The sequence below is a fragment of the Rhamphochromis sp. 'chilingali' genome (assembly GCF_963969265.1).
Source record: "Rhamphochromis sp. 'chilingali' genome assembly, chromosome: 18".
Taxonomy (NCBI): domain Eukaryota; kingdom Metazoa; phylum Chordata; class Actinopteri; order Cichliformes; family Cichlidae; genus Rhamphochromis; species Rhamphochromis sp. 'chilingali'.
Window position 1 is genome coordinate 4,655,892 of NC_137945.1, and position 21,654 is coordinate 4,677,545.

The 21,654-nt window shown below is 43.8% G+C and overlaps 2 protein-coding genes across 6 annotated transcripts; one reads left to right on the top strand and one right to left on the bottom strand.

Annotated features, from left to right (window-relative positions):
* Nucleotides 1-216: 216 nt before the first annotated feature.
* klhl15 (kelch-like family member 15) lies at nucleotides 217-11,942 on the bottom strand. Of its 5 annotated transcripts, none has more exons than XM_080865851.1 (9): nucleotides 11,602-11,934; nucleotides 10,483-10,570; nucleotides 8,627-8,765; nucleotides 8,332-8,520; nucleotides 8,035-8,259; nucleotides 6,705-6,866; nucleotides 6,360-6,569; nucleotides 5,959-6,149; nucleotides 217-5,871 (listed from the first exon to the last, which is right to left on the bottom strand). In XM_080865851.1, the coding sequence occupies exons 1-9, from the start codon at nucleotides 11,660-11,662 to the stop codon at nucleotides 5,112-5,114; spliced, it is 2,025 nt and encodes a 674-aa protein (XP_080721977.1). In that variant the 5' UTR covers nucleotides 11,663-11,934; the 3' UTR covers nucleotides 217-5,111. The 5 variants fall into 5 exon arrangements, with proteins under 5 accessions (XP_080721977.1, XP_080721980.1, XP_080721976.1 ...); XM_080865854.1 differs by lacking the exon at nucleotides 11,602-11,934 and adding an exon at nucleotides 9,095-9,203; XM_080865850.1 differs by having other exon boundaries at nucleotides 8,035-8,520; nucleotides 11,602-11,942.
* Nucleotides 11,943-13,458: 1,516 nt separating this feature from the next.
* On the top strand, nucleotides 13,459-21,207 carry eif2s3 (eukaryotic translation initiation factor 2, subunit 3 gamma). Its single transcript, XM_080865860.1, has 12 exons — nucleotides 13,459-13,599; nucleotides 14,621-14,684; nucleotides 14,764-14,891; nucleotides 16,092-16,213; nucleotides 16,420-16,514; nucleotides 16,775-16,933; nucleotides 17,465-17,599; nucleotides 17,684-17,778; nucleotides 17,872-18,016; nucleotides 20,105-20,274; nucleotides 20,364-20,536; nucleotides 20,644-21,207. Exons 1-12 carry the CDS (start codon nucleotides 13,531-13,533, stop codon nucleotides 20,705-20,707), a joined length of 1,419 nt encoding a protein of 472 aa, XP_080721986.1. The 5' UTR covers nucleotides 13,459-13,530; the 3' UTR covers nucleotides 20,708-21,207.
* The last annotated feature ends 447 nt before the right edge of the window (nucleotides 21,208-21,654 follow it).

Sequence of the window (21,654 nt, forward strand, 5' to 3'; positions counted from 1 at the left end):
CTGTAACATTGCAAAGTAAATAAACAACTTCAGTCATAATTGTGCACATACAAATATCAGCTGATATTTGCATATTGTATGGATTTTTATAATAATTATAATAAACCTGCATGCAGGTTTTAATTCATTTTCATTCTTCAACTGGCTTCATTAATCTGTAATGGGGGAAATGTCATGTAGACAAAGTAAACAGAGTCAGAAAAGCACAAATGCAGGTGAAAGTTGACCAATATGAACATTTATTTCTGGAAAGAAGTTACAAATCATTTCCAAAGAGTTTCTACTCAGATTATAAGATATGTTAATCTGATTTTACTTTCTTTTTCAGATACAGTCGTTGTAGCAAGGTATGCCTTTTTTTAATCCTCTACTCTGTTTTCCTACTGACAGACTGGTGGACTAAAGGATGCTGCGCTATGACTGGATGTGCCTCGAATTGGGACAGTAGTACTTTATTGGTTACAAGTTTCTTCTTCAAATGGCGACATGAGAGAAGGAGGAAGAGGAAGAGCAGCGAGCGGACTGCAGTGGCACATGACGTTTAAGGTATCAGCTGCAGAGTATAGGGACACGGAGATGTGAAGAGAGGAGCAGTTAATGAAGAGATTCATTTTCCTGCCTCAGTTAAGACAGCAGAACCATGCACTTAAATTTAGGAGGTCCTTAAAATCACTAACAGTAGAAAGGGACCCAATTTGAATTTCAATCAATCTACGCCGTTTTATTTGCTTACAAAAAACATTTTATTCAGCTTAGAATCACTTCCTATTTTGCTTCTCATCATCCTTGCACTTCATGCGGTGTCTCTGTGGCCCATCAGTGGGGCCTGCCCCACAGTTTGAGAAGCGCTGAGCTAAAGTAAAGAGAGCACAAGAGTTTTAAAACAGATCTGAAGCACTGAACTGTTCACAGAACTTAAAAGCAAAAAAAAAAGTTTATTTTGTGTTATTGTTTGGTCTTCAACTTCAATTTTTATAGGAGTTTGACTGGGTTAAAGTGTCCAAATCAGTTGTTAAATGACTTGTTGGTACAGAGATATGGCTGCAACGTTTAGCTGATTAAAAAAACAAAACATTAACCTCTGCAGCAAAATGTCCTAAATCTGCTGACTCAAGCTTTTGAAATGTCAACAAAGAGATGAAATGCGACGTAAATTATCTACTGCAGGGACATGCCTCTCACCTGCTGCAGAGGCGTGTAGGTGGGGGAAGATTTTCAACCATTTGGGGATTATGTCCCCATCAAAGAAACCAAAGTGGCTTTGCAGAGACACTGTTAAAGCTGCAGCTCAGGACTCGACAGATTTGTGGACAGCCTGACGCTGCTACAAGAAGAGGAACGCGAAGTATGACACTCTGAGAACTTTCATACAGGAAAATGCAAAGGTGCTGCAATACTTAAAGTACGCCTTAAGACTGAAAGAAAAACCTCTCAAAGCATCCGTCGATGAGCCACATGCAGAGAAGACAGACGGCCCGAGTATGAAATAAGGACAGACGATGAGGTACGACCTGAAAACAACACGACTTATGATGAAGTCTCGTCATAATAAATAATCCTACAACTGTTACTGCATAGCTCAGTGAAAAGCAATACCTGTAGAAAATAAATAACTTAAATATACAGCTAACAGACAAAACTGCATCAGTGTGTGCTCTAGCCCTTTTTCACAGTTGGCTCATGAAAACAAAAAAGACAAAAATAAAAACAATACAAGCACGGAGCTGGTCATCGAGCACGGCTTACTGGGCTGCAGGATCGAGGCGTCCCACTGCTGAGACGTGCAAGCTACAAAGACGGAGTTTGCATCAGCTGGGGAAGGCGAAACCTTAATGTCTGAAATGAACACACCACTGGTGCAAGTCATTTAAACACTGGCTGGTAACTGTTTGATTCTTTCGCAGCTTAATGCTTTGGTTATACTGACCTCCAGTGTTTGCAGCTTACATTGAAACACAGATCTTGTCTGTAGAGATAAAATATGAAGTGTGTAAACCAACCAAAGAAACAATGAACCTGAAGCAAGAACCTCTAATACGAATAGAAGCAGATTTGAAAGAATCTTTGGGGTGCGAACAGTAAATCAAGACATTAAATACATATATGATCAGCTGTCACGGTTTTGATTTGATCTTTTTCATTGTATATACAAAAATGTGCAATATAAGTGTGTCCTTTGTTAAGAAAATAGCTTTTTAAATTTACATGTACAACAAACGGCTAGAAAAAGTGTATTTTTGCAGCAAACCAGATTGCTAAACTCAGGAGAAAGCTAGCTGCTGAAAAAGCCATGGGTCACCTTACTAATGCTAAAGCTAAGTCTTACTGTTAAGATTTAGCTAAACTCCTGATAAGGGTAGCCATCATGGCTGCCATCTATTTTTCCACTTTGTGGTCATTGCTACCTCAAGTTCATGGAATAGATTATAAACAAAAGCATAGTAACTACAAAGCTACAGTTAGAGTCTGAGTTAGCCACAGCTACTTTTGCGTAAAGATCTTTTTTTTAATTATTATAAATATTTAAATATAAATAAATACAGAAATACTTCTGTATTTCATTGTGAGATGTGCAATCTATGGAAGCTTATTTTCACCCCTGAAAAAAAGAAAAAACAAACAAACAAAACAAGAAGCTGCCGGATTGAAAAAAGTAAAAATTTCAACTTGCAACAAAATTTCACTTCAGCATCTTGAAATTTTGTCTAAATGTCCAAGTTAGACATTAAGTTACTTTTAAGCAAGTCAAAATTTTTGTGATACCAAACTTGAAGATTTAAGTATAAATATTCATTATGTTTTGCGATGACCAAAAATACAGATTTATATTCATTTTTATAGGATTTTCTCCCTTCAAGTTGTAGAAACAACCTTCCATAGAAATGACACAATTGAAACAAACCATGTCTTCAAGCTAACACCAATTAGCTTGGCAATGCTGTAAAACAGAAAATTTACTTTTGGACTTATTGTTATGGTTCATCTTTCTTAAACTACTTTTCCCCACTATAAGTGATAAATACATTTACAGCTTTGGAAAGAAAACCAATTAGACAGCCAAAGGCAGATGGCCATCTTCAGATAGCCAAGGCTAATCTTAGCTAAAATTAAAAACCCTGTGTTGCTGTCTGTAAATTTATAAGACTAACATTTTGGTTGTTCAGTTTGATATGTTACAGAGACCATTTTAATAAGTTCATAATAAAGTTAAAGGAGCTAAACTCCTGCGAACACCAGCTAACTAAGCAGCTTTTAGTAGGTTCCATAGATGGTTAACTAGGTAGTTAGCACTGCTAAGGTTATGGGGGCTTAAACAGTAAAAAGCTAGCTGCTGTTGTAATAGCAGCTAACATTAAAGCCTGAATAGAGATAGGTATAAATATTGTCCTATTTGCCATCTGGAAATTACCATTCATTTTAATGAGTTTAAAGATCATTTGACTGCAGCTAAACCAGTTTAGAACAGAAAGAGATAAAAGTCAGTCAAACTGTGGCTAATGCTAGTTTGCATAAATCTGAATAGATACTCTTATTTTTGGTATTTTCATGCAAGTTGTAATTTAAAGTGTCTTTAAAAATCACCAATGATGCAACTGTAATATGCATTACAAAACAACAGTTAAATGTACTACTTAACTCAGTAGGATATAATGCTAGGTGCTGATGCACCAGCTAATATTGTCAGAGCTAGCCTTAGCTAAACCGGATTGTAGTTATACCAGTAAGCTTAGCAGATCTCAACAGCATTAAGAAATTTCATGTGACCCTTAAGTCATATATTCAAATGTATTTGCTAAGTGGCAGAAACTTGGCTGTAAGGGTAATAAACAAGCTATTGTTTCTCAAAGAGGTTAAAATGGAATATTGTTCTAAGACAGGGTGCACGGTCTTCATTTTAAATGTTGAGTGGGTACAATTATGTCACTTTTTATGCTTAACAAGAAAACTACTTTAGAGTTTGATATTCAGCCTCAAAACTCATTTTTCATACAGCTAACAGTACTTCTGACAACATCACTCTGGTTAATGTTTTTATAACCGTTTCTGGTCCTTTATCATCAGCATAATGCATTAAAATGTTCTTGCATGAGGTCCATTGTTTCTCAAATGTTTCAACTCTTTTAGTCAGTCTTGACTTGTCAGCCATAAAGTTAATTTCAGACACGCGTCTCCAGCATTACAGCACATTCAGCCGCTGGGAGGGGAAAATTGTGCATTTACACACAATAACAACCAATAAAGTGCAGGGAATGTAGATGAGAGTGAGTAAAGCTGTGTAGGTCCATCATCATCATCATCATCATCATCACTGTCAGGATACATTTACTCTCAAACTGTGAGACAGAGGAAGGAAGAGGAGGACAGTGATGCTGTGCTGGATGAACATGAGCGTAGTTTGATGATATCTGGGAGCAAAGAGCTGAATTAGGACTGAAAGCTGGAACGCACTGGAAGCGAATTCATAACAGCTGATAGCCGTTAGCAGGTTAAAGCGTCGACAGTTGTATATTTGGAGAGGCTCTAAAATGACTACACTACAGTGTTACATCTTGTTTCTATACCCGACTGCATGTTTGTTGTTATATATTTATAGGGCATTTTCCAGTGTTTGATATAATCACTCACTAACAGGTGGCTTCAAAAGAAATGAACCTAATTCAAGTAGGATTTGTGGTGCAGGTCTGTTCGACTGGTGCATCAGAATCGGGCGCTTCCAGTGCGTTTCTGCGGTAAGCCTGACCGGAGCGCCTAAATACAGAAGGTGAGAAGTAGAACAGGAAGCTGACCATAGTCCGAACATAAAGCGGCAGAATGAAACCATTTTTCTTTCCTCCAAACGATTACTTTTTCCTGTATTTTCTGAGAAAGCTAAAAATGTTCACGGGTGGCGTCTCACGCGCCACGCTTTGACTGCTGCTTCCTTCGTTTAGGAAGAGCAACGCTATGGCCCCAGCCATTTTCCTCACCTTAAGGTAAGTGCTGGTCTCCAGTTTAAAAGCCTGTAGTCTCCCACCTGTAAACACCTGATCCCGCCCCCCCCACCCCTCAGCAGGAAACTTCAGTCCGTGACGGTGCGTTTCTATAAAAGGAGGCGTGCGGTGGAGCAGACCTCAGCTGCAGCGTCTCACATGCTCTAGCACGTACTCTGGGAAGTGCAGACTGCACACCTGCAGACCGTCCAGTTTGCAAGGCATCCTGGGATACTCGTCCTCCTTCCACTTGTTTTCCTCTGGGTCGAATGTGAGGATGGAGTCACTGTAATGGCCGTTGTAACACAGACCGCCCAGCACCATGATCTGCCTGTCCAGCACCGCCACCCCGTGACCGCTGCGCCCGATGGGCATGGAGGCGAGGATGGTCCACTCGTCAGTCTCTGGGTTGTACACCTCCGTGGACGGGCAGCCCTGCGACTCGAAGGACGCCCGCAGGATCACGCACACGCCTCCGAACACGTACAGCTTCCCGTTGTGAGAGATCATCTTGTGGAAGCAGCGGGCGTAGTTCATTTTAGATTTGTTCTCCCAGCAGCTGGCGTGGGTGCCGGGCAGCAGCGGGCCGCGGCCAGCGCGTGTCCTGTGTGAGTCCGACCCGCCCGCGCTCCCCCCTCCGCCCCCACCTCCTGCTTCCCGGCCCGGATCGAACACGCACACCTGTTTGGAGGTGGAGGAGGAGGTGATGCCGCCCGTGATGTACAGTTTCCCGTTCAGGACGGTTCCCTCGTGGCCGTACTTGTTGACGGGGTACGGGTCCACGAACTCCCAGCGGTCCTCTGTGATGTCGTATCGCTCCGTGGAGTAGAAGGTCTCGTCTCGCGTGCGGCCCGCCACGGCATAAATAAACTTTCCAATGACGCCCACGGCGAACTCTGACCTGCGAACGACAAACAAACAACTCAGAAGAAGGTTGGCGAGGAAATCAGCTCTTCACTATGCAGCCATGACCTCGGGCTTCTCTCACCTGGGCACAGACATGTCCGCCATGCGTAGCCACGAGTTCTGTCGAGGGTCGTAGCGGTACACTTTAGAGGAGGCGTGAAATTCACCGTCGGGCCCCAGCTCCTCTCCGCCCAGCAGGAAGGCGAAGTTGTTGACGATGGCCAGGCAGTCGGGTCGCAGCGGCACCTGAGGTCCCTCCAGCTCCCACCACACCTGAGACACAGGTAACCAGTTAGATCCAAACACTCCATCCTGAACTTTAAAGGAGGATTACAGGCTCAGCGAGGCAACTCGGAGATATTCTCCCCAACAGCCGATGGGACGAGGAGCGCTCAGAAAGGGAGGCAAGATAGACGTGTCAGACAGGAAGCACACAAAAAGGTACAAGCATGTAGCCAATTTTGTACGTAAACGAGCGGCTACCTTTGGACGCTGCAGCAGGAGGATCTTGCTGTTGACCATGCTGTGGCCAATCATTCCCCTGAACACGGCCGTCTGCGGGCGGACGGAGCGGATGCGGTTGGAGCGCGTCTCCACCAGAGGCTGCTGGTTGACATCATGAAAGTAGCTGAGAGCCTGATCGACCTCCTGCCGCAGCTGCCTGGAGTAACGGTAGAACTCCGACGTCTTCACCTGAGTGGAGGAAAGCTGTGAATTATGGGGCTGGCTGTAGGCTTAACGTTGCTACGGTGACCTGCGTCGAGCCAACGGAGTTCAAAAAATGAAGGCGACCGCCCCCATTTACGTCGGTCAGAAAGCAGCGCTCACCTTCTCAAAGATGTTGGCCGGGGTCATGAGACAGAAGCGGATGGACTGCACGATGGTGTCCGTGTGCCTCCAGCGCCGCCGGTCGTGCCGCAGCCACGCCTGCACTGCTTCGTACAGCTCGATTTCTGGGAAGCGACTCAGAGCGTCGCTGTTCAAGTACGCCTGGATCAGACACAGAGGGGCAGAGCAGGTTTGTTGCCACTGCAACTTCCACAAACACTACAGAGACCACAAGAGATCAATCCACAGCAACTAGAGAAAACAGTGCAGATAAGAAAATGCAATACAGCAGAAAACATTAAGGCATCTCTGGAGCATTTTCAACAAAATATTACTCCCAAAACAGAAAATCCATCCCATCAGAGACCTGTGCATGTGCCCGAGTCTCTGCAGGTCTAAACCTACGATTACACGTAAGCTTTAAATTTCTATTCTATCAAATGTCACTGAGCAGCTGCTACATCTCAAAGTAATAATCTTCCTCTCCCGTCTCTTTCTTACACCTCCTCTGCCTCTCAGGGAGAACTTCTTATTCTCCACATACGTCTCTGCACCGTCAGCTCACAGAGAGGCTGTGATCACAGCTGCACACTCTGTGTTTGCTGCTTTGTCTCAGATTAACTAACACTTCATAGGAATGAATTCAGGTTATGTTTCCACCTCCTTATTAAAGCTGGCTACATGACTTTACTGACATCTGCACGAATTAACACATAACAGGAACGAGAAGGTTAAAAAAGGACTTAAACAGGACCGTGGAGGCTTTACTTTGGATTAGTTTGACTTTAACGGTGAGATTTATCCACCATGAAACCGCTAAACTCTCTCGTTGGTATTTACCGACAGCTGCTGCATAAAATGCACTTTATGAGTACTGAGAACAGCAAATGTGCCTTTAATTTGCTCATCGCTTTTTCCTGAACCCCCCGGGAAACATTTCTCTTGCAGTCTGGGCCATTTGTACCTCACTAATGTATTTGCATTTTTCTTTAAAACACACACCAGGAGTCAGACAGCCCAGGACTGTCAATAAAACACGCTCCTATTAAAGGTGTGAGGATGCCTGCAGGAGTGCAAATTAAGAAGAGTAAACACACATTTTCAGATAAGTTTTTTAAATCAGAAAGAAGTAAAACAGTTTAGTTCCAGAATCTTTCTATAAATAAAGATTATAGTCGATCATTTTATCAGTTTAGAAACGTCTTTCTTTGTCAAACTGACTCTAAACTGTCGCTTTAACAACTTTTCCTCAGACTTCATAACAAAGAAAAGCGCGACATACAAGCACGTTTTGCATTTATAGTTAAAATCTGCGCTCGTTTGATCAAACCTGCAGTCTCTCGAGGCTGAGGTAGGACAGGAAGTCGGGTCGGCTCATGAGTGGGACAAAGTTTTCGAGCAGGAAGTTGTCGAGCTGCTCCTGGACGCCCTCCACGCCCACGCTGAAGTCCTCCAGGAGACGCATGACCTCGGCGCAGTTCTCAAGGCAGATCTTAGCCAGCAGGAAGGAGCAGCAGAACTCCACCGCCTCCGTCAGCTGGACGTACATGGCCGCCTGCGGGGAGAGGAAGACGCGGATTGAATTTTGAGGCTCACAAGGAGCTCCGTTGAACTGCGTGCGAGTTACCTGCAGGATCTCCTGCACCGTGGGCATGCTGAGCTCCAGCGAGCCGTAGTACATGAAGCGGAGAATGTGGCCGAACCCAGCAGCCGTCAGCCCCTTCATGTGGATCTTGTCCTGGTCCCGCTCCCTCATGTCTGCCGTGAACATGACCCGGAAGTAGTCGCTCTGGGTGGCCAGCAGCGCCTTGTGGGCCTGAAAGTGGGAGGAGCAAACCAAACGGGGTCAAAGGAGGAGAAAGGCCAAACCTAGAGTCATCCTTCAAATGGACCATTGTGTGACATGTGCTGTAGTTGCGTACCTGGAAGTGGTGCTCCTCGATCAATAGCGTGACGTCCAGCAGCAGACGCTCCTCGTACAGCGCCCTGAAGCCCGACGACACGCTCCCATCGTGCACCTGAGACAGGTACACCTCCACATCCGCCCCCGACATAACACACCTGAAGGCGCGAGCGAGCCAGAAGAGAAGCGTGAACGAGGAGAAAGGGATGAACCGTGAGGAAATGACAACCACACGAAAATCAACTGAACACACAGAGAAGAGACGTCTCTCCAAGGACACAAAGGTGCTGAGAAACAGTAAGCGAGGAGCTGGAAGGTCGTTTAAAGGGATGTTAAAAAGCTTTGCACTTCAGCCGCCGCGCACCAACTGCAACACACCAGCTGACGGAGAAGAGAGAAAACCCTTCACACGAGGCACACACAACACAAACACACAGAAACTCACACGTGCTCACCGAGAACGTAAACACACACGCAGCACACTCACCTCTGATTGGCCACGGGCATGTCAGAGGGGGTTGTCCGAGCCAATCAGAGGACAGTGCCCCTTGTGTCCAGCAGATGCTAACAAAGTCCCTTTTCTGAGCGTCAATCACCTGGACGACAAAGCCAACACAATTAAAGCGTGAACGCCTGCAAACTTCCACCAGAAACATGTGATTTACAATCAGAAATCATCCGTATGCTTTTAGTCTCATTTCAGCAGTTTAGTGTTCATATACATGATCAACTCAGTGCGTTTACTCATCATGATACAAAAAATATAAATAAAAGTTGAATGGAGGTAAAATGATGGTGGGATTAAAAGAGGATTCCAGTTTATTACAGCCTGCATTTTGTTTTTTGGGGGGAAATCTTGGAGGTTATCCACCTCAGGAACAGGCTGGCATGGAAATCAGTTGTATTTAGGATTCTGTTGGTTACCTGCTGATTATCCTCCAAGATTTTGCTGTCAGACTCTGATAACTTCATGACAACAATCACGGTACGAGGCCAGCACCTCCAGCTAGCAAGAGCATCACCTTTTAAAGGTCTAGTTGACTAGTGATGCACACCGTGCCCGTTTCTACTTCCTCTGCTCTCAGTTTCACTACATGCGACCTCCTCACAGACCGAACAGGAGAAGAGAAATCCCTCCAAACTGATGCTGCTTTTAGCTACGTCAGCTCTTCTGCTGCTGACGTGCAGCGAAATCATACGATACCCTGATGTAGCTTTTTGGGTCCGAACTTCAGTCTAAATATGAGATTGTGTTCTTTCCCCCTATTTGAAGACACAGATGGTAAAAGCTCAGACTCTGGGGTCAGATATAAAGTTATTGTTTTCAAGAGATGAAACCAAAATAACCCCTGAATTTAAAACCACCCAGACTGTAATAAACTGGAATTTAACAACCAAAATAAAGATCTAATTAAACACCAATACTTAAGAAACAAATGAAAATGAGACGTGGAAGAGATTCAAAATATGGGAAGGACAGAAAACTGAAGGTTACTTTTGTAGGAGATGGAAGCTATGGGTGACAGGAATAACAGCGTGTATGGGAAAGAAACGTGGGAAATAACCCATCGAATCACTATTACTAGCGATTTAAGTTCGGTATTTCAGTTAACTACAAGTATTGTTATTTTTTCATCATCTGTACATGAAGAAGTGGAAATAAATCTGATAGAATAACTTCTATTACTTCTAAAGCATTAAAAATCACTGGTATCATAGCTAAATTTAAGGAGCCAAGACTTTAACCTTTGACCCCTCGCCCTTCCCCCATCACATCCTAAAACTCAGCGGCCGAAATGAGGCAGATGGTCTGGAGGAGGGCAGCGTGGAGATAAAAATGTATATTTATGGTGCAGTTCTGCGTGTTTGACGTACCTTTTGGAGCCCGGGCGAACAATCACAGGCTTCGACGGCTGAGCGCTAAGGGGCCGCTCGCATTTCCTGTGTTTGTGCTTGCCTGGTTCTGACGGGAGACAGAAAAAGATGCTCTCAGAGACAAAGAAGGCTTAGATGAAGAGGATACCCATCAAACAGTCCACGCTGCATTCAGGGCCTTGTAAATCACAGCTCTCGTGCACAGAAGTGCTGTAAAACACACATCCTCTGCAGTTTACATGAATATTTAATTTACTGGCTCTTTGGTAAGAGTTTCACCTGTGACAATTTAAAGGAAAATCCAACGTTAAAGCGACAAGTACTGAACAGATACATTCGTTTGTGTGAGAGGTGTTTCTTCTCAACCTGCTCTCCAAGTCAGGTCCCACGTGTGCGTGCGTGTCCCAGTTTGAGATGTTTTAATTATGAAGATTGAGATTTTTTATTATATTAATGCTTTTGTGAATATGCCAAATGTCTTCCGCCTCTGAGAAATGAGGATCATGCTAAGCTACTCTAGCGGAGCTGGAAATGTGTGTTAAGGCTAAATTGTTAACGAAAGTTGAGGCTTTGTTTAAGCTTGTTTGGTACCATAGCTGATTAGTCCTGTCAGCACTGCTTTCAGGGAAAACGGGATGTAGGCAACAGAAAGCAGCTCGCTGAATCGGTCTAGCCTCGTTTTCATCTCTCTCACCCGGTGGCTGACCTCACCTGGGTCTGCCTCCAGGTGAAAAAGAAAACATCCGCACACTTGTCACCAAAATAAGCCTCCCGCTAACGTGTTAAATCTGCACCAACACGCGGTTTAAATTGCCCTCGGTTTCCGTGTTTACTTCTTCAAACAGCAGCGGGGGGACAGCTTGCTCCGAGCCGCGACTGGAGCGCCAAAACAAAGGCTAACCCTGGCGGATAACGGTCCCCACACTCGGCTGTACTGACGGAACATGGCGGCGTACATTTGTGGAAAATAAAGGAGGAAACCGTCGCAAACTGAGCGGATATTTCGCTCCGTGTTTGGCTAAACTCGCTGTCACGACTCCGAGTTGGAGCTACAGGGGCTCCGACAGCTGCTTAGACCGGCGGAGCCGCTTTAGCTTAGCCTGAATCCAGCCGTCTCACCTCGGCGGTGCGAATCTCCACAACCCCTCTTCGACCAGCCAGCTCTGGCTCCGTCGGACATCAAGTTGCGAGTTCGATTCCGAGATCAAGAAAGCGGGTGGCAGCGTTGCACTGCCATGTTGGCATCAGCGTCCATCTGCCAATCGCACAGACCCCCCACACGGAGCTAAATTAAACGGGTAAAAAGCCACAGCGGACCACAGGCTCTGCGGACGCCATTTTCTGCACCGGCGTCATTTCCCTTTTGGGCGGAACTGAAGGGCGTAGTGCGGCGCTGCATCAAAGATCGTGTATTTACCAAGAGGAATCACTCCAACGAGAAAGAAAAAAATCCCTAAACATAGCCGGTTTGCGATGATGGCTAACTTACTCAAACCACGCACGAAGAGAAAAAAGCACAAAAACACTTAAAAGGATTTTGTCTTTAAAGAGATGCTAAACAGCCCCAAAGTTATTGAAAATAACTACGCTACACACTTTCACATGAATAATGCACTCACATAAATGTACAAATGGTTAGTCCTCAATCATCCAGGTAAAGAATTCCCAGAAAGTTCACTTTGTTCATCTGGACGTCGTGTTTTCACTCATCAGCGTGACTTCTTCGGTGCATCTGCATAAGGACTGAAACTTGGTGTCAGTTTCATCATCGTTAACATACAAATTATGATGACCGTTGATCAATGACCACGAGTACCATTCACGCAGAGTGGGGAATCCACTCTGCGTGAATGGCTTTAATCACAGCGTTTTATCTATCACACAGGAATCTGCACATACATGTGCACCGAATCTGGGCCGTAGACGAGTTCAGAGCGTCCCTACAATAACTATATTAACAGAACTAATATTTAATCGCTTAAATAAGACTTTGTTGTTGGGGCAGAAAGAGCAGATCTAATTTAATGACACAAATCAGTGATGCAGATTTAAAACACACTTTGACTAAAATGGAGAGCAGGAATGAGAGAGAGAGAGAGAGCAAATAGAAACAGGCGTGTCTTATAATAATTTTTATAGGAATATATTTTTGTTATTTTCTAGTTGAGTGAGGAGGACGGAGAGAGAGGACAGAGAGGTTATACATGAACAGGAGAAATGAGGGAGCAAATAGTGAAGTTAGCTGGAAAAACAAAAGTTATTTTTCACAGAGTAGTTTTTCATGTACTTCACTGAGGCTTTGTGTGTTTTCCAGTAGGACACTTAAAAATGCCAGCGGACATCCTAAACAGAACATATTGATATGAATGTTATTTTACAGGATATTTCACTCTAAACAAGGCTGAACGGGATGGCTGCCACTGCACAGATGTGACGGACTACAAATCTATTCTCCACTCCTGAAATCTGGGTACATAATTGCTATAGCCTAACTAACGTCTCCCCATATCAGGCTTTATGGCGTTTTTTTTTTTAACTTAACCGAACTACTATAAAATAATAGTAATCCTACTCAAATAGACCAAACAGCCAGAACTACAGAAAGTTAGTCAGATGATGTAACTAAATCGCGACGGACCCGTCACATGGATGAACGTACACTTCTTTCTTAAAAGAGGACTATAAATTTGGGACGCATGTCTGTTTCCTTGATGAGCAGCTGTTAATGAGATACGAACAGCAGCAGTGTGCGGTTATTAAACTGGTTTAAATTTACAGCAGAAACTGAGAGCCGCTCCGGTTGTTGCATCAGCCCTCGAGAAAGGACCCAACTACACTTTTACTTGGGCGGATCGCTTAAGTTTAAAATTATACCTGGAAGTTACCGCTAAAAAAAACCCTTCTTCTAAAGCTGTAATAAATTCTTCCAGGCTTCCAGGCAGTAAAATTTATTTTGTCTGAAAACATTTTAGGCGAAGAGGAGTGCAGGTTTAATCGATAGATCAGGCATTCGGCCGGGCCTCCTTATTCATTCCCTTTTCTTTCAAGATGGCGGGCGACGAGTCAGGCACAACGCTCGGTCAGCCTCACTTGGCCAAACAGGACCTCAGTACTCTGGTAAGTGTATGTATATCGTGCTTACAGCAGTGTGGTTTTACGTTGGCGGCTGTCGGTGGCCCGTTGATTCGGTAAAACGGTCACAGAAGGCCGGGAGAATAGTAACGGATACCGGTGCTGCGCCACCCGGCACATGACGCAAGGGCCCAGGCTGGGCGGAAAGCTCAGACCCGTTGCACTTCCAGCCCGAAATACAGCGTTATTTCAGCCACATTTAACACGATTCACACGTTGAAAGACTTACTTGATATTCATAGTTATCAGCGTTATTGAAGCCTGTTTATCCCGGTTTAATTTTAGTTAGCTCCACGGAGTTAGCTCCATCTTTGCTAGAATCTAGAAAATGGTTCTTAATGTTTAGTTCGGCATAAAAACACCTTTATAAGCTTACATCCTTCTTGTTAGTCCAAGCTGTAAAAAGCTGAAGCTTGTAAAGTTTTCATTCTAACTCATTGGATTTACATTGTTATAGCTCATATTCTCACCTCTTATATAAATGGAAATTGGTACCAAAAGATGTGGGTCAAAGATACGACTTTCAGCGTGTTTTCGTGTGTTTATACTAAATAACATTAGTCTTTGTTCAACATAAGTTCTCGTTAGTTGTGACTTACCGAGATGAGAACAAAACACTGCGTGTAGTGCTGCATGTGTCCTACAAGGGAAACAAAACCTTATTGTTTAACTGTGATCAGGGTCCATTAAAATAGTCCTGTTTTATGCTCTTCACACATTGTAGTCGCCATCAAACTCTTTTGTTACCAGACACAGTCATCACCTGAAACTTTGCTTCTTTAGACACTCCTACAATAAAATTTCCAGTGATTTCTGTTATAATGTTGGTAAAGTAGAGTACTTGAGGGATTGTTGCTGTTCTGTGTTGCTTTATGAGAACCATCCCGGGTGGTTTTGTTTCCGCCTGTGAGCTGCTCGTTATTCTTTGGGATTAAGCACGCCGCTCGCTCTGATGCAGTGGGTCCTGGCATGACGAGTCATTAATCTGAATTGTTCTCTTTGTCAGGACGTGTCGACCTTGACACCTCTCTCTCCGGAGATCATCAGCAGACAGGCCACCATCAATATCGGTATGGGAGACAGCTGATCGGATTCGATGTCTCTGTAGAGTTTGATAGACGTTTTGACCACCGCCTTCTTCTCTCTTAGGCACCATCGGTCATGTGGCCCACGGAAAGTCCACAGTAGTGAAAGCTATTTCTGGCGTGCACACCGTCAGGTTCAAGAATGAGCTGGAGAGGAACATCACCATCAAGCTTGGATATGCCAATGCTAAGGTGAGGGAGTGTATTTTCTCAGATGTTTGTGTTATTTTTGGACCTGAGTGTTTGAGATTAAAGAGCAGTGGAAGTTTGTATGTTCAGGATTTACTCTTTCAAACGTGAACTTCCCCGTTTACAGGCGACAAATACAAACACATTTAACTTTATTGTCAATCCAAATTGTTTCCACAGGGAACGGTGCATTTGCATAAAATGTCTGTGATAAGAGAAAGCCTGTAAGAATGCTGATTGTGGGTTCCAGTTTCTCCAGGTTGGGAGTGATTAAAGCCATTTATCTCAAAGTCTAACACCATCTTTGAAAGAACTGCTTTGTTTTACTCAGTTAAAATGATGAGATTCTGTATGAAATCGAACTTCTGGCTCATTCAGAGGCCTTTTTGTTGGTTCAGAGTTTAAGGGTTTAAGTTGGAATTGGAGTATAACTTAATATCCCAGGATACCCACAGCGAGAGGTGCATGACCTGCTGAAACGACGGGTATGATGGGGTCCAAATATTGCTGATTAAACTCTGCGGACTGGTAGGATTGAAATCTGCAGACCTCCTTCTACATGTCACGGTTTTCATGCCTTAAAACGAGCCTTTGGTGGGTGAGAAAAGCCCCCGTCACATAGGACTACATTCTGGTCTGCAGTCCTCCAGTAAGTGCTCAAATTTGGTGGTTTATAATGAGGAATAACTTTATTTTCCTTATTGACCACTGCTTGGTGGGCGGTTGCCAGCTGATATCTAGGTCTGTGTGAGTAATGCTTAAACCTGATCAATGATCAGCTCAATCATGGAGTGTTAGTTTGCTTATTTGGAAAACATCTAGGTGTAAATAGTATAAATGCTAAATATGCGTAAACAAATGACACCCAGATGAAATTTTCTGCTTTATAATTTTGCTGATTTTGGTTTCCAAGGGTTTCTCTACATGTTGACACCAGGGGGCGGCGTAGAACATATGGAAGAACTGTTGGTTGTGCTGTTGTTGTTCCTTTTAGCTTTGAGCTTGAGTCACAGAGAAGAAGTCAAAACAAAGATCGTATTTGTAGTCAAGTGAAACTGAGCGCTAAACACAATAAAAACTGCCGACTGCAGCTGCTGTGTGTGCTGAATATCTCAAACGTAGTTCTGCCCCCTCCTGAATGAACGCTGGTTTACAGATGCTGATGAGGAGTTCACGTTTTTGCTTCTCTTCCACACGTCGTAGGTCTACAAGCTGGATGATCCCAGCTGTCCCCGGCCAGAGTGCTACAGGTCATGTGGCAGCAGCACTCCAGACGAGTTTCCCACAGACATCACTGGCACCAAGGGCAACTTCAAACTGGTCAGGTAAGACCTGAACAGGCAAAGCATTTTATCATTAATGCAGAGGCTGAACCTCTGAATCCTCAAACAAAAAAACAACTTTTTGATGGTGAACTAAATGTTTTCGGGATCTTTTCTGTTCTGGAGAAGAAATTGAATGTTTGAGCACAATAGAAATAAAGTAAATGAGGGAAAATGAAGGTGACTGTTGGCTGTCTTCTTCCTCACAGACATGTGTCGTTCGTGGACTGTCCCGGTCACGACATTTTGATGGCAACTATGTTGAACGGAGCAGCCGTTATGGACGCAGCTCTCCTGCTGATTGGTGGGTCTCTGAAAACTTTGATTAAGCTGAGGTGTTATGAAAGAGTGTTTCGTCTTTATTGCACTGTCACATTTCCCCTTAATTGGCTTTGTAGTGGCGCTACTCAGGTAACTTATCCCTGTTCAGATAAAGAGGAGGTGGATATAACAGACCATGCTTTTACCAGGATTAATGACATTAGAAAGTCAGCATCGTGCTCATCTCTGACTCCAAACATTAAAATTGTCTCGTTGTGTTTTTGTGTCCTCTTCAACTGCCAGCTGGGAATGAGTCGTGTCCCCAGCCCCAGACATCAGAGCATCTGGCCGCCATTGAAATCATGAAGCTGAAGCACATCCTCATCCTGCAGAACAAGATTGACCTGGTGAAGGAGAGCCAGGCTAAAGAGCAGTATGAGCAGATCCTGGCCTTCGTGCAGGGTGAGTCAGCCCTTTAAAGATTTTGTAGCCCATTTCTAGAATTTCAGGTGTGACGGTTTAGCAGTTTTACTCAACTTAGCCTTCGTATTTTACCACCGTTGTTTCCCAGACTTTAACTTCTGGAAAGGAAATGTCACTTAAAGCACCAGGAAACACTGCAACCTTTAATATAACATGCATGCATGTGTGGTTTTTATGATAGAATAATTAAAAAGTTAAAATGATACAACCCACTGGAGCTTTAAACACTTTATTTAAGCAGGGTTTACAGAATTTACACTGTCCAAACCCTGCGTTAGTTCTGTTGTACATATATGTCAAAGATATATATTTTTTAAGTTAAGTTTCACTTCCATTTAAGGTTTGAAAGAGCAAATGGAGGATTTATTTATTTTTTGTATGTGTTTGAGGGTTTTCTTTCCGTTGCTGCTCGTTGCCCCTTTTGAAACTCCCATGCCACGCAGCGCTCTGCAGCAAAAACACAATTAGATGAACTCTGAAGTGAAAATGCTTTTAATGTTCCTCCTGCAGGCACAGTGGCCGAGGGCGCTCCCATCATTCCCATCTCAGCCCAGCTGAAGTACAACATCGAGGTGGTTTGTGAGTACATCGTCAAAATGATCCCCGTGCCCGTCAGAGATTTCACATCCGAGCCCAGACTCATTGGTAAGACAAGTAAAAACACAAACATTGATTCTTTTATGTAAGTGTTTCGAGTTTTGTTTTAATGTTCTGTGTTTTGTGTTTCAGTCATTCGATCCTTTGATGTGAACAAACCCGGCTGTGAGGTCGACGACCTGAAAGGAGGTGTGGCCGGAGGAAGTATCCTTAAGGGTGTACTCAAGGTAAGAGTGTATTTATCAGTACATTATTGGTGATTTGAAGCAGTGTGAAGTCACAAACGCCTTACTCTGCTCTGCCTTTCTCTGCGTGTCCAGGTGGGTCAGGAGATCGAGGTGCGGCCAGGTATTGTGTCCAAAGACCAGGAGGGAAAGCTGATGTGCAAACCCATCTTCTCAAAGATCGTCTCTCTGTTCGCCGAGCACAACGATCTGCAGTACGCTGCTCCCGGAGGCCTCATCGGTAAGAGGCACTCTGTGCTCTCGTGTTACCTGACTGCACTGTAAATGCAGTTTTATGCTGTAAAGAGAGAAGCTGGTGATCATAGTGAGAGATGCATGTTTCAGACAATCAAAAGATTACATATGTGAGAAAACAGCGAAAGAGTCGAGTTTAATCTCTGGCTTCTTTTTACTTGACAGGAATGCTGGTGTAGGCTATAGGTGGTAGGTTGGCTTTGTTTTCATTGGGGGTTTTTTGGTAGGCAGATATGTAGGTTGAGGTTTTTTCTTTTTGTTGTATTTTAATTGGTTGGTTTTTAGATGGTACTGGTAGAGTTTGTGGTGGTTGGTTTGTTTTAATTGGTTGGTTAGGAGGTAGGCTTGTTGATTGGATGGTTGTTTTTATTGGTTTGGTAAAGGTTAGGTTGTAGAGCAGGGCGATATGACCATAAATATTCATCACGATATACATTTGAAATTTTGCGATAACGATATAACTGACGATATAATTGACACTAGACAAAATACTTTACAACTCCACAACTTTATTAGTGGGAAAAAAACCATCAATGTATTTTCACTTAAACAAGCAGCTGTTTTATCTGCATTAAAGTTATATAAAACTGTAACAGTGCAAATTCTTTGCTGACAGTTTAACCAAAAGGCATTTCCAGTGGAAACTGGCCGACATATCCTCAGCATAACCATGTATAATATCCACAAAACTTAAAAAGAGCTTATACACACAATACGGTAATATTATGGTGAAGCACAGTACGTATCACTCCGCGAGGCTCCGCCTACGACAGCCGTAACAACCCATCAAGCGGTGCGGCTTCGTAGCTCAGCAAAGTCGTACTGAAACATGTGACAGATTTTCGAGCGCCGTGCACATAAAATCGTTTCGAGGTCAGTAACACAACCAGAGTTCATACATAAGGCACACGGGATTATAAGGGGCTCTGTCGACTTTCAGAAAAATCAAAGGATTGATTTTAAGTGTGCTGTATTTTCCAAACAACACGGTAATAACGACGGCCCGCTAGCATGCGCTACCATAAATAGTGCTTTGTTGTGTATCTGACGGACGAAAGCTAAACCGGCTCCACATCACTGAAGTTGCAGCATTTTTACAAACCAGTTCTGGTTCATCTGTTTCATTCAATGAGCCGCTTTCGCTCTTCTCATTCTGCGTAGCCACCATGTGCGTATGTAAACAAAGGCACTGCGCACGCGCATTTTACCCATATTCTATCGCCATATTTCATTTTCTAATCAACATTACACCGGTATCACCGTGAACGGTATGATATGGCCCGGCCCTACTAGGTTGTTTTGGTTGGTTGTAAATTGCTTGGTTTTCTTTTGGGTTTGGAGGGTTAGAGTTGGGTTGAGTTTTAGTCGGTTGGTTATTAGAGGTAGTATTAGTTGGGTTTGGGTTGTCTTGGTTGGTGGGTAGATGGGTTGATTTCCTATCTTTGGTGTTGGTTAGTTAGGTCTGTTTATTTTATTAAACCTCTTAAAAAGACTGCAGTACTGCAAATACAGATTATTAAAAACACACAACAGCTTTTATAAATAAAAGCCAGAGTACACACACATGCAAGCTGCAATACTACAAGATACAAGATAACAAATATAAAAAACTGAATTTAAGAAACGGCGGTCCTGCATCTGTTCTTACTACCAGAGGGTCAAAGGAGCCTCCTGCTGATAAACCCTCTCGAGCTGTTTTGGGTTGTAACGGAGATTTCAGAGCCAAACTGTCCTGTTTGGCTTCCTGGTGTCACCGGCTGTGATGCTGCGCCAAAAGATGGCCGCAACAAAAACTGCTGTATTTTTTTAAAAGAAATGTTTCCTCAGGAAGTAGAGTTACATCTGTTCTTTACTGTAAACAGCCTTGGTGCTACATCACCAGTCCAGGTGAACACCCAGGTATTTGTAGCTCCTCACCGCCTTCACTTACTCTCCCCGCATGGAAACGGTGTTAAGCTTTGACCTGGTCCTCCCAAAACTTACCACCATCCCCTTCATCATGTTTGTGAGTTGGTCACTACAGCACCAAGCCAAATGGTGGATAAGTCATGAGTAAACTATGTGTTTTGTGCAGGTGTGGGTACTAAGATCGACCCGACGCTGTGCCGAGCAGATCGTATGGTCGGTCAGGTGCTAGGCGCCGTCGGAGCGCTCCCGGAGATCTTCACTGAGCTCGAGATCTCCTATTTCCTGCTCAGGAGGCTGCTTGGAGTCCGCACAGAGGGAGACAAGAAGGCTGCTAAGGTGAGCAATGCCTTGTGGGAAAGGGAGGAAAGATGTGTGAGCTTCTCAGACTTTGGTATTAACAGCCTGACTGTCTTCCTGACCTGCAGGTTCAGAAACTGTCCAAGAACGAGGTGCTGATGGTAAACATCGGCTCGTTGTCGACAGGCGGCCGTGTCAGTGCGGTCAAAGCTGATCTGGCCAAAATCGTGCTGACTAACCCGGTGTGCACAGAGGTCGGAGAGAAGATCGCTCTGAGCAGACGTGTGGAGAAACACTGGCGGTAAGAGTGAGGGCGGAGATGTGTGTGGTGTTTGCACAGATGTTTCTGGCTGCAGTGTCAGAACACGCCTCCTGATGTGTAACTCTCTCTCTCTGTCTTCCTTGCAGTCTGATTGGTTGGGGACAAATCAGGAGAGGCGTGACCATCACACCCACAGTGGACGACGACTGAGACTAGCAAACGCATGGCCATCACACTCTTCTCTTCTTTTTTGTTTTTTTTATTTTTATTTGTTCCCCACACGGAGGAGGGAGGGGAAGTGAACACGGACATATCGGCGGTTTGAAGACGCTTCCTCGCTCTGCTCCTCTTCCTCTGCAGCGACATGCAAAAGTCGTGCTCTGAACTTCTGCTTCCTGCTGGAGATGAAGGAGGACCCAGGAAGGGAGGAGGCGCTTCAGACTGTCGTAACAAAACTCCAGAAACCAGTTTGGAGATGATCTGTACTAACCTCAGATTACAGGTGGAATAAAATCAATTTGGAAGGAACCAGGTCGTCTTTGAGCATCATTCTTGCTGTTACAGGGAAACTCAGAGATGAAATTACTTAGTGGATAAGTTTTAATTTTGTCCAAATTGTAATTTAAAAAAATGCTTTTTTTTTTCTTTTTAAAGATTTTTGATTGTCCCCCTTTTCTTTGTTTTATGTGATAATAAAATTAAAAACTTTGTGTCGTCCCAGAGAGCTTACAAATTTAAAACAACAACAACAAACTATTAAAAGTAGACACTGGTCCATTCATTGTGTGAATGGCTGTTAGAGGTCCGAATTAAATTTAAAAATAAAACGTCATTTTGCCCTTTGAAATTGCCGTCAGGGGTTGAAAATACCCCCGAGGTCAAAAAGCGTTGAAAAACGTGTGGGAGTAAGTTTAAAAGCCATACAAACTATGCAGAATTAAATATGAACAGTTTCTTAATGCTTTGAACCATTAATCGCACTGATGAATTGCGGGGATTTGTTCAACTGTATAGAAATCCTAAAATCTTAATCATTGTCAAGCGAGTTCTGAACGGTTCGACCTCCCGCCTCAGTGCAGATGCTACAGATCGTTAGAATTGCTTAAATTACCCTTTAAAACGTAACAGTAGTATATTCCATACAATGATGAATTACT